Source organism: Argopecten irradians, chromosome 4 (assembly GCF_041381155.1).
Source record: "Argopecten irradians isolate NY chromosome 4, Ai_NY, whole genome shotgun sequence".
NCBI classification, from domain to species: domain Eukaryota; kingdom Metazoa; phylum Mollusca; class Bivalvia; order Pectinida; family Pectinidae; genus Argopecten; species Argopecten irradians.
In genome coordinates, this window is record NC_091137.1 from 7,678,439 (window position 1) to 7,691,920 (window position 13,482).

The window sequence follows — 13,482 nt, forward strand, 5'->3', positions numbered from 1 at the left end:
TATATTTGCAAGTGTTTAATACAGAAATCATAGTTATCGATATACAAGTTGTCTAAATGGTATACTGGAAGCAGGAAAGGAATAATATCATTACATGTACATGTAGGTCACTGCCTGCATGGATTTATAAGTATTACTATTAAATCCTTGCTGCCTGTTATCATTTTTATACTTAAGGATTAACGTGAAACGATTTTTTTATGTTATGGAGAAATGAAAACAAACATCTGGGTGCATTCTAAACAGAGGCTTAATAAATATAATTATACTATTTAAATCTCTGCTCTAAATAAACCGCGATGAGAGTACACTCAGATTGTTGTGTTATATCTCCATAACATTAAACAAATCTATTCAAATCAATCCTTATAATTCAATTTACTGAATATAATCTCTTCAATATTCAAAATTCATTTTGGGACTCTTTCGTCTATGAAATAATTACGCCGTTATCTCAGCCAATCCGAAGCGACGCTACAAACGGCGGCGCCATTTCTTTCCTTTATGGGCTGGCATGGACGTTTATGAGACTTGGGGCTTGTAATAAGTAATTTTTAAACCAATGAAAATGCTCGTTACCAGCAAAATTGAATTATGATAAAATATCTTAAATAATTAATTGTGTACTCTCGCTTTTTTAGCTACGGTGATAGGCTCTTAAAGAATTGATTAAAGATCATCCTTCACAGATTTTGCTGCAAATACAAGCATTTATTAGATGTATGTATGAAACAGCAGGAAGCGTACAAAACGTGTTAAATCTTATATGTATGCTGTCAGCATCGGAGAGTATTGTCATTAGTAAATGAAATATTTCAAAAAATGTAAACGAAACTCCACCCCCCCCCCCCCACACCACCACCTCTCCCCACCTATCTGTATATCTTACTGTGTCTGTTTTCTACCTCCACTCCTTCCATCTCCAATCTATCTCTCCCTATTCAAATTGTACATTTATATTGACATCTTGTTTGTGTATTTATTATTATTTTGTATTTATCAAATTGTATTGGAAGAGGGTCTTAAAATATGGTGGACAACTTGTGTCCGATCCCAGTGTATATGTTTGATACATCAAATAGAATACATGTATGTGTGAATCAAATGTATGCATTGTACGTACATATGTATAGGGCTATATGTTTCTTCTCAAATACAAAGCTTTTTAAAAGTCCACGCCCACGATCCTGTTACTGTTCCGAAACAAACTTTTAAAACATATATTTTGATATCAGTATATAACTTTTTTCATGGATTTGGCATGTACAGGTATATACAATTGATGACCTAAGATGAAGTTACAAATTTCCAGAATATTTGTTATTATATTATACGTTTGAAAAAATTGAATATTCATGTCGCTTTTTTGCCGCAAGAAGTTGATATGATGATTTTCAGCCCATTACTGGACGTGAAACACAAGACGACCCAGTTTATGTGAATTCACATTTAATTTATTGTTTTATTGTTTTTTTTAGAAAAGGGTGGTTATGCGGGAAAATATCAAGTTCGTTTTGAATTGTAATTTAGTCTAATATAAGCGAAGTGTACATGAATGTAGCTTTAACATTATTTTGCTAATAAAATAATTTTTAAAGGGCCATGCATTTCAGACCAATTTGATATGGCCTACCATATTCTTGGCTAACTAATTATTGGTTTGTGGTTTTTTCAGATGGTAAAACCCTCATCTCAATGTATTTTTCTGTTTAAAACGACTTAGAAATGTAATAAATACCTAATTTACAAAAATAAAATAAAACAAAATGAAATATTTTCCCTTTTTCTTTCGTGCGAAAAACATGGAAAAATAATGGTGGCGTGACACCTTTATATTGTACAATATAATTACAGCCAATCACAATCGAGGATTTTCGTGGCTCCGTATCAATAACCACGACTTCCTTTCCACATGTGAGCCGATAATTTCACCATCAGTCAAGATGGCTCACTATAATTTTAAGAAAATAACGGTTGTACCACCGGCAAAGGTATGTATATCTTATCTTATATTTGTCTTGTGATTCAACTTTATCAAATGAAAAAGCTGTTAGATGGAGCTCATGACTGTAAAAGACGTGTTTATTGAGCAACAGGGATGGGGATTTAAAACTGTTCTGATCTGTATCGACTGTCACCTAATTATTTTGGCAAATTCGCCCGTGTCTCATTTCATACTCATATATTATGTACATATGTAGCTACTAGCTGTCTCCGGCAAGGTCTCTCTGTAAGGCTACGTTATCACAACATTAAAATGTGATAACGTTAGACATGTAACAGCCATAGTAAGTTATCGAACTGTCTTCAATCTAATGTACAGTAATATCTAACAGCAATTAATTCTAAAAGATCACAGTCTCTGGCCAATTTAGATTTTATAAAAAACATTATTAGTTTTGATTGTTTTAAAAACCTATTACGATGTTGATACTGGTCCTTTCTTCTTTCTGTATAACCAGACCTTCTTGACAAAGAAGATTACCTGGAGTGCATCATTTATACCTTATTTTGTTTTTTGCAGGATTTCGTTGATATTGTTTTATCCAAAACCCAACGAAAAACGCCAACCGTTGTGCACAAACACTACAAGATCTCCAGAATTAGGACATTTTACATGAGAAAAATCAAGTTTGCTTCTCAAACATTTCACGACAAGTTTACACAGATTATTCAAGAGTTTCCTAAACTTGAAGTAAGTATCAGTTAATTATAAATCTACCACATTTTCTCCAAAAGAATGAAGTTAGTTTGGGACTTAGATTTGACATTGCTTTCTGAAGAGATAACATCATAAAAAAACTGTTCTAGTCTGGTGGATCAATTTAAGTTAAAATGCTTATTGATAGAAGGAAATGAATTAATAATGTTGTTATTTTTTCTTCAGGATGTCCACCCATTCTATGCTGACCTGATGAATGTTCTCTATGACAAGGATCATTACAAACTTGCTCTCGGTCAAATCAACACTGCTCGTCACCTTATTGACAAGTAATATTCTACATACCAATAATTTACACTGATATTAGGAGACACTTAAAATATCATCAGTCTCAGTCCATAACTCCATATGACAAGTTATTGAATGTTTTCATGAAATGTAAAGCTTATACATATAATTGAATGGGGAAATACCTAATTTCCATTGGTAGTTCATTATTCTATTATTTGATATGAAGTCAGGAGTTGTACCCCCTCTCATTAAAATATCCACCCCTCCAAAAATTATCTGGAGTTTTGGTACTAGGTTTATTATTTCTACATTACAGTGTGGCTAAAGACTACTATCGACTCCTCAAATACGGGGACTCCTTGTACAGATGTAAACAACTGAAAAAAGCAGCATTGGGAAGGTAAGTAATTAAAAACTGCATAGACATTTGACGAAGTAAAACATTATGGAAGTGATAACCCTAAATTTGATAAACTAATAGATTAATAATTTAATATTAAGTTGTGATCTATGACAATGCAGGGGTTTCGAGTTTCCAAAACGATGTGGGTAAAATCTACTTACAATTGATTAGTCCCACCTTCTGGTGATTCTGTCACGAATCTCATTTCAAATGATGACTTTATAATCACCAGATGGTGGCACTAATTGATGGTAAATTGTACTTTACCCACGTCGTTTCGGGATCTAGAAACCTCTGTATTACCACAGTGATTGACAATAAAAATTTGTCCTAGAAAGCTGATATACAGGTTTTGAAAGATAATCACAAAATGAAATGGAAACAAATTGATTTTGTACATTGTATTTGATTGCCAGGATGTGTACGGTGATGAAGCGACAGAAACAGAGTCTAGAGTACCTGGAGCAGGTACGGCAACATCTGTCTCGTCTGCCCTCTATAGACCCCAACACACGAACACTACTCATCTGTGGCTTCCCCAATGTGGGGAAATCCAGCTTCATCAACAAGGTAAGTCTATATTGTCAACAAGCAATCCTTTATCTGTATTATATCTTTCTTAAAGACATATTGCTCATCCCTTCCTTCTTGTCACCAATAAAACCCACATGTGGTCAGAGCTGTTGTAATACACATACAGAACCAACATCTGAAAGAAAAAAAGACGAAAAAAATCAATGCAGGCCAAGATGCGTTTTCTGAATAGTCAGATTCTAATACAGATTTTTAGATCAAATATTGTTGAATATTTCTTACTTACAGATCACTCGGGCAGATGTAGAAGTGCAGCCTTACGCCTTCACAACCAAGTCCCTGTTTGTAGGTCATACAGATTACAAGTACCTACGCTGGCAGGTATGTATGAGCAATGATGACATGGAAATGTACACATTTATCATATAAAACATGTTTCAGCAACTTTCTTCCTACTTCAAAAGGATTTGTGAAATTTATGAAAATAATTTTGAACTATAACTTTTGGAAAGCTAAAAAGCAAAGAAAGTTTCCTGTCTGAATACATGACATCGTAAACACCACTTGAAGGAACTTCCTCTTAACTTTAATATTCCATTTTTAGCTCACCTGGGCCGAAGGGGAGTTTGTATAAATTTTGGCTATGACCCCTCGGGGGAGGAGGGGGGGTGGTGTCTGAATAGGGGAAATAGAGGTAAATCCTACAAATCGCTACTAGTCCTAGAGTTCTGCATGGATTGAAACCAAATTTGCCCAAAAACATCCAAGGGGGAAGGGTAACCAAGCTTGTATAAATTTTGGCTCTGACCCCCCGGTAGAATGAATATACGTACCTGGCCTACTATACCTTTCAGCCGGGTACAAATTGGTCCCTGTGTGCCCTAGTGGAGCAGTGCCTCCGAAAAATCACTCGGGAACAATTTTCTATACTTTTTTGTAGGTTTCCAAGTATTTTGTGCATATACAAGCATTTATTTATTATTTTTGTCGAAAACAAACATAACTACCATTCTTAATATCTACCGTACCGCTCACAAAACGTCAAATTCATACTTTGTAGACTTGCTGTATAAATTCACTGCGGAAAGGTCTTCATTTGTGTATATGTAAAATAAAATGTCTCGCTGAGAATTTGATATTTTATATGGTTCAGTTTTATTGCCTAGTAGGTAACCGATATAAAACAAATACAATAAAATGCATGCAAACATTTAAATAATGGTTTGCATAACCATTACTTTGCTCCATTAGCAGTAATAGGCACCAATTGTAGTTCTAAAGACGACAGCATTTTCTGTCTAAAAGTCTTTTGAGCTAAAATATTGCAGCTAACCTCTCAGGAGCAGGAGGGAGGGGGCCCAATAGGGGAAATAGAGGTAAATCCTATAAATCGCTACTAGTCCTAGAATTTAGCAAGGATTGATTCCCAAATTGGCCAAAAACATCCTTGGGACAAGGGGTACAGGATTTTTATAAATTTTGGCTCTGACCCCCTGGGGTCAGGAGGGGCCCAATAGGGGAAGTAGAGGTAAATTATCAATTTCCTTCAGGAAAGAACAATGAACCTGTATTCAGAACATGACTTGGCATTACAAACTAGGTGAACGATACAAGCCCTCTGGGCCTCTTGTTCTTGTTTGTATAATGATTGAAGAAATAGGAAGGATTTTGCTAGATATACAAAGGTATGTGATATGTAGATGAAACTGTTTCTATCTCTGAAAATTGTTGTGTCTCTTATTGAACAGGTAGTAGATACGCCTGGTATCCTAGATCACTCTTTGGAGGACAGAAATACGATCGAGATGCAGGCCATCACAGCTCTAGCTCATCTACGCTCCGCGGTCCTGTACATCATGGACGTGTCGGAACAGTGTGGTCACTCACTAGAACAACAGGTAAAAGTCATTTCCTAAATCAACTTAAGGTCATAGAAAGCCTTCACCGATTCTTTGAATAAAAAGCTTTGGTGTAGGTAAGAGTAATCTCCCTTAAAATTAATAATGAACCTTTGTTTTTATATTTTATTTCATACAAAGATTAAACCTTGATAACTGAACTTGTATCACTCAGAAATCCTGTTGATTTGAAGTATTTTGTAGATCCCTCAGGAGTGTAAAAATCCACTAGCCTGATGTCTGGAGCTACCAAATTTTCAGCTTGGGCCAGTGGAAAATTTAGCCATACTAGCCCATCATACTAGCCCGGGCTAGTGAGTTTTTTTCAAAAAACTTATAAAATGAAAAGCATCAAAATTAAGTCAAAATACTTTTTTGAAACATTGCAGTTCTAAGTAATATTCCTATCTAACTTTAAATCTTAATCTGGAGTCATGTTGCCTAATTTACTGACGATTGTAGATGGGTACCAATTATCACAGTGATGCATAGCATTTCAAGTGAAAGTTATGTATAAATTTGCAACACAAATTCTAGAAAAACAATATACAAACCACCAAATAAGTCATCTCAGCCATCAGATCAGTAAAATTTGATTCTTACAAAAAAGTTGTCAAAGGACCAGGCACGGGCAGCCATATTTGTTATGGTTATTCTAATATCTGGGTCAAAGATCGTTGAAATTTTAGTGTCTTCTAGCCCTCGGCTAGTGCTTTGAAATAATTTTTTATACCCCTGTCCCTGATACACTTTTCACTGTATATACAACTGTGTTGAATTTTTGATTACTCTGAAACTATTTTTATTAAATGGTCCCACTGGCCTCAAGTTTAAGAGGCTAGACTTTTAAATCCAAAAGACATGTCTGATCACAAGATTTAAGTGAATTTTATTTTTCACTGAACAAAGTCAGACATTGAAATGGTTTAGTTATCAGATTACTACTTACAGCGTATAAAATTCAAGTGTGAATGATCAAACATAAAAACATATGTACCGCCTGTCGAATGAGCATAATACCTTGTATAACATTTGAAACCGCCAACCTCGACTAACAAGCATTCTGATTGGTTGGGGCGGAGCTACAGAGAATTTGGCAGCCGAGTCTAGACAGACCACATGCACTGACATTATAACTAACGTTTCGCACGTGGTATTTGTTTGTAAGCATTAATATAGATCAATGTTCAATCAAATCAAACAATAAATTCTTTTCATATTGGGTTGATTTCTTACTTATTATCAATGCAGCATTTTATTATTGAGTTCTTCTGTTATCCATTATGTTATCGTTATTGCATCGGGCGAGTCTTCTTTCGAAGTATGTTCAATCACGGCCAGTCAATCTCCACAACACATGTATCCACAATGGCTGAATTTGCTTGTAGTCGGTACACATGTATGATTGTTTGATCGTTCACACTAGAATTTTATTCGCTGTAATGAATGGGATCTGAAGTTACAAGACTTAAAGATAAACAGGCTTAGCTTAATATACTTTATACTTTAGTTAGTGGTGCAATATTCTTTTGTTTCAGCGTAACCTTTTCAACAGCATAAAACCGCTATTTACAAACAAACCTCTCATAGTCGTAGCTAACAAGATTGATGTTATGCAAGTAGAAGATCTTCCAGAAGATAAACAGGTAAAATAATGTATTATGTGTGTAAATTATGATGACATTTTCTCTGGAAAATAAGGAAATCATTAAATAAAATAGAAATTTTCCATTTTATGTGGAAAGATTGAGTGCTATTCAGATAAGGACTTTACTGCCCATTTAAATATGCAACAAAGATATAAAAAAAAATTGACTATATGATAAATTGATGTCCAGCTTCATCATGCCAATTTTAATAGACTCTTTTTATTAAAAGAACTAAATATAATAGATTATCAAACTTATATAGCTTAGAAATGAAATACATACATCATGTTAATAAAGAAAAATAATTATAATTTTACTGTGAGTGAACAAGGCAAAAAAAGAAATGGCTTATATTATGGTTCTCTACTTTCTAACAGCAAATATTTAAAGATTTTGAAGAAGAGAATATTCCGGTGTTAAATATGAGTACTTTAACAGAGGAGGGAGTGATGCAAGTTAAAACAGACGTGAGTAACTCCTTACTTTTTACTGATTAATCTATTGTATACTAGGAACATTTGAAATGAATTCTAGAAGTCCATAAAGACCATCGTTGGAGAACACATTTTACCTGACTAAATCATGGTAGGTCTCAAAGTCTTTGATTGCTGTGTATTTTAAAGAGCTAGTAAAGAGCTCTATTAGATTATTTCTAAAAATGTGAATACCTCTTTGGAAATTTTGGTTTTCATTCATATAAGCAAGTCTACCACAGTATAAAGTCAAGTGTTAATGAATTATTTGCTTTCCTACAGGCATGTGAAAAGCTTTTAGCTCACAGAATAGAGACGAAAATAAAACTAAAGAAAGTATCGGATGTGATGAACCGACTGCACGTAGCCATGCCAGCCAAGCGAGATAACAAGGTACAGCCAGATGAGGACAATAGATGAGGATCTACAAGTCATATAATCATCAGTAAATTCTGTCTTGTCTAAACTATGAAAAGATAGCATGTACTTGTGTACTTAAAACTGGTTTAATTGTAAATATTGCTTAACTTTTACTACTCTATAACTTTGAACCACACCTACAAGTTACATAAAATTACATCTTTGCCTATGACAGTAACCTCCCATGCAGTTAGGAAATCTATTGTGATGTAATTATTAGCTCACCTGGCCCAAAGGGCCGGTGATCTTATGTCATGGCGCGGCGTCCATCGTCCGTCCGTCTGTCCGTCAACATTTCCTTTAAATCGGAGGGGCGGGGCCCAATAGGGGAAATAGAGGTAAATCCTTTAAAACGCTACTTGTCCTAGAGTTCTGCATGGATTGTAACCAAAATTAGCCACAAACATCCTTGGGGGAAGGGGAACAGAACTTGTATAAATTTTGGCTCTGGTCCCGGGGGACAGGAGGGGCGGGGCCCAATAGGGGAATTATAGGTAAATCCTATAAATCGGTACTTATCCTAGAGTTTTGCTTGGATTGTGACCAAATTTGGCCATAAACATCCTTGGGGGAAGATGAACAGAACTTGTATAAATTTTGGCTCTGACCCCCTGGGGGCAGGAGGGGTGGGGCCTAATAGGGGATTTAGAGGTTAATATTAAAATTCCTTCATAAAAGAAACAATGAACCTGTATTCAGAACATTACTTGGCATTACAAACCAGGTGAGTGATACAGGCCCTCTGGGCCTCTTGTTTGTTCTCTATAAAGTATAACATTATGCTTCCAACCAATAACTACCCGCAATGGAGGAAACTGTAATATGCAACTACATATAACAAGGTTCAATCTCTTTCATACTGTTAAATTAGCTCTACTATTGTTATAGCCATGGAAATATCTCAGAGATTTCTCTTTTATGTTTACAGGAAAGGCCGCCATGTATACCACCAGGCGTCCAGAGAAAGGAACAAGCAATGGACACAGGCAGCAAGAAAAAGACGGTAAGTTACGCTGTCATAATACAACTATAATGTAATCGTATTTGTCACCTCCAAGTGGAAAATTATTGTGATACCACACTATCATCATTCTATTCACCAGAATATTATGAACAGAGTTTTAGGCCTAATTGAGTGGGCTGTATTAGCTAAGTGCTAGATTAAGTTTTTTTTTTAACTAGAAAGTTATTCATACAAATCTTGATTGAATTTGCAGGAGCGTGATTTAGAGCTGGAACAGGGAGATGACTACATCCTTGATCTAAGAAGTAAGTGTTTGTGGCATTGTGTTGAGAGTAAATGAAATATCAGACCCTATGACACAATATTACATTATGAAACTTTGAAAATTATGAGTATCAGTCAATATCTAGTTTTAATAGTTTTCATAGTTATTTCTGTTTTATTATTCCAGGTATCACTGTTCTTCAATTTCCTTGTTTCCAATTTTATTTGATTCAGATATAAGAGTAAATTTTCAGAGTATCTATGGTTAATTTTTCTTCCACAGAGACATGGGATTTAGCGAAAAAAGAAGAGGCATACGATGTGATCCCTGAGATCTGGCAAGGTCATAATGTTGCCGACTTCATCGATCCAGACATCATGGAGGTTGGTATAGATCAAACAGTATCAACTCTTCTAACAATTTAAAGATTTTGTTTTGAATCCCAATTTGCTCATGGCATTTGTTTGTAGCTATCACAATTACAATCTGTTATTTGTATCTGTCATATTTCATCAAAAAATTATGTTTTTATTTTTTATTTTTTTTTTTAAGAAACTTGATGCTTTGGAAAAAGAAGAGGAATTACGAGAAAAGGCTGGTTATTATAACAACGAAAGCAGTGAAGAAGATGAGGAAATGAAATTCATAAGACGCACAGCTAAAAAGTGAGTCAACCTTTTTTTGTTAAAATCTTGTTCAACAAGCAACCTGTCCTTTTAGAGGAAGCTAGTCATTAAGCCCTGAAGACACATTCCGGTTCTTCTAAATTAAAAGCTAGACCAGTCCGTTTTGAAATTTCATGGGTGGTTGTTTAACAAGGATTCTGTCTTTTGATAAATTGAGAGTATTCCTTTGTGTGCCATTCATATTTCATCTACAATATAATATATTGTTTGTTCTTGTTAACACAGTCACCATCTTATAATTTGGTAATGATATTTTCAAACTTTTAAATTTAATCCAGTTGATCAAAGTCAAAGCATCTTCGCATCTTTTATTAAATAAATGGAAGATGATTTATTTCCATTGATTATAAGATAAAATATTTTAATGTTTTCTCCAGAATCAAAGAAAAGAGGAAGATAATGGTTATTGAATCTAGAGAAAAGCGCCGCATTAATAAGCCACGTCTTCCAAAGAAAGCTAAGAAGGTAGATACAAACGACATGGTGGCTAACCTGGAGGATATGGGCGTAGAAATGGAAGAAGGAGTAAGTTATCTCCCTTATCAGACTGAAGAACAGAATTATTTGATAATGCTTCCGCACAACAAAACTTCATCTTTTCTCTCTTACATGTAGAAGAAAATTGGTCTGCCAAGTAGACAGTGATATCTCATCCCGAGTACACAATATTGGCCAGGCAACACTTTAAAGGCGTCTTATTAACCAGTCAATGTTTTACACTCTGGCTGAGATATCGTCTTGTTAACCAGTCAACATTTTTACACTCAGGGTGAGATATCCTTGACCACTTGACAATTCCCATGTGCGATTTGATTAATCTCCCTGTTCGAAGATAAATAAATGGAATAAAAGAGGTTATAAACCCTCACTCTATCTGACACCCTTCCTTACCAAACGTACATTTCAAGGTTGGTCAGGAAATATACATTTAGATCACTTTCCCATAGATTGTGAGAGGAGTATTATCTGGGTGTTTGTATAGCATCATATCTGGTAACGTAATAATCTCCTTGTAGACTCACCTGGCTAGAGCTAGATCAAGAAGTGCCAGCAAACAGGCCATGAAGAGGAAGCGCAGTGAATCTACCGCTATGGAGACCTCCACCACTAGAAGTCGCAGTAGCTCAAAGATGCCGAGGGACCGATCTGGTGTCCGTGATGTTGTGGTTAGTATATCAGTGAACAGAGCTGGGGGATGGAGCTGTTTGTTGTTAGGGTTTTACAATGAACAATAAAGAATTAAGTAGACAATCAAGATTTTTTAAAGCTCATCTGGCCCAAGTGGCCAGTGAGCTTGTGTCATGGCATGGCGTCCGTTGTCTTTTTGTCCGTCAACATTTCGTTTAAATCGCTACTTGTCATAGAGTTCTGCATGGATTGTAACCAAATGTGGCCACAAACATCCATGGGGAAAGGGGAACAGAACTTGTGTAAATTTTGGCTCTGACCCCCCAGGGGCAGGAGGGGTGGGGCCCAATAGGGGAAATAGAGGTAAATCCTATAAATCGCTACTTGTCCTAGAGTTCTGCATGGATTGTAACCAAATTGGGCCACAAACATCCTTGGGGGAAGGGGAACAGAACTTGTATAAATTTTGGCTCTGATCCCCGGGGGCAGGAGGGGTGGGGCCCAATAGGGGAAATAGAGGTAAATCCTATAAATCGCTACTTGTCTTAGAGTTCTTCATGGATTGTGACCAAATTCACAAACATCCTTGGGGGAAGGGGAACAGAACTTGTATAAATTTTGGCTCTGATCCCCCTGGGGGCAGGAGGGGTGGAGCCCAATAGGGATATTAGAGGTAGATATTCGAATTCCTTCAGAAAAGAAACAATGAATCTGTATTTAGAACATTACTTGGCATTACAAACCAGGTGAGCGATACAGGCCCTCTGAGCCTCTTGTTTACAAAAACTATTCAGGCATAAAGAGTAGGTGTCCAGTGAATGAATTTGAGACAACTCTGTTATGTATTAACATGAAGTGTAGTGTTATTGGACTGTTAATATGACCTCAATAAATACAAGTGCAAGCTTTTAATTTAATGACTTATCTTCTCTCCAGATGGCTACCAAGGTAAAGAAGATAGCGAGAAAAGCACAGGTTCCACGTAACAGAGACGCGAAGAAGGGTGAGGGTGATCGCGTGATTCTCAACATGATGCCTAAACATCTGTACGCTGGTAAACGAGGAACAGGCAAAACACAGAGGCGTTAAAATGGTGGACAGTACAGATTAACCAGCAAATACAATACTACAAACAAATCAATTAAAATAGTACAAACAATGGAGATCAAACCGAATACTAACAGTATGTGTAGTGTCGGTAAAGAAAGAAGTATCCTTTCTTGATGGATGTGACAACAGAAAAAAAAAAAAAGTTAATGATCATGTGATTGTTACTTAACCTGTAACAACAGACAGGTTTTACCCTTCCAATAAATTCTTATTACCGTGGATTTATGTTTTAGTTATTTTGGCATTACTACTTAACCTTTATGGCTAAAATAATTAAACATAGTCTAAGGTTATTTTTGGTTCATAGTTAAAGGGTACAGGTATTTATTTTCGGGAATCTCTGGCAAAGCCAAGCATTTTTCACTTTTAGGATAAAATCTTTAGTCTAACACATAGAGTGGGCTCTAGAATTTTGCTACTCACTTGTTGATTGTCAATTGAATTGTTTCTGATCTTGAGGTAGAAACGAGAATAGAAGATTGTGTTGGCTTCATGAAAGTATTGCTAAATGCAGGTGACAGTAATAACACCTTACCAAAAGGTTTCTAACAGAAAACTTGGTTCCTATGCCCAAGGATTTCCTTCGTCAACCAATGGTGCTTATGGATTTACCATTTAATTCCTTTGAAATGACTGATACAAAATGATGCAACAAAATGTAAAAAAAAAAAAGCATGAGTATAGACAAATCTAGTCCGCTAAACCTGCCTATATTATTGGGCGTTTTTAATTTTTTTTTTTGCCTAATATATAAAAAAAATTAACAAAATTAAAAAAGCCTAATAACATAGGCAGGTTTAGCGGACTAAGACAAATCAAGCCATGGAGTATTTTTCATACAATTTATAGCTCCAAATTAAGTTTATGAGTGTACAAGAAAAAGGGAAGCTTCCATGTACATTTGTAGATCCGTTTTATTGCAAACATAAGCAAAGCATAATTAGATTTTCTTGTATGGTGCTTTTGTTTTATTTCAATTTACTTTTACTGTAAAATTGT

The 13,482-nt window shown here is 35.5% G+C and overlaps 1 protein-coding gene across 1 annotated transcript; it reads left to right on the plus strand.

Annotated features, from left to right (window-relative positions):
- Positions 1-1,875: 1,875 nt before the first annotated feature.
- On the plus strand, positions 1,876-12,702 carry LOC138320487 (GTP-binding protein 4-like). The gene is made up of 17 exons (XM_069263469.1): positions 1,876-1,991; positions 2,525-2,695; positions 2,888-2,991; positions 3,270-3,353; positions 3,773-3,926; positions 4,179-4,271; positions 5,639-5,788; positions 7,327-7,434; positions 7,815-7,904; positions 8,193-8,303; positions 9,259-9,333; positions 9,548-9,599; positions 9,842-9,942; positions 10,112-10,224; positions 10,623-10,770; positions 11,262-11,411; positions 12,310-12,702. The coding sequence occupies exons 1-17, from the start codon at positions 1,944-1,946 to the stop codon at positions 12,460-12,462; spliced, it is 1,905 nt and encodes a 634-aa protein (XP_069119570.1). The 5' UTR covers positions 1,876-1,943; the 3' UTR covers positions 12,463-12,702.
- Positions 12,703-13,482: the final 780 nt, after the last annotated feature.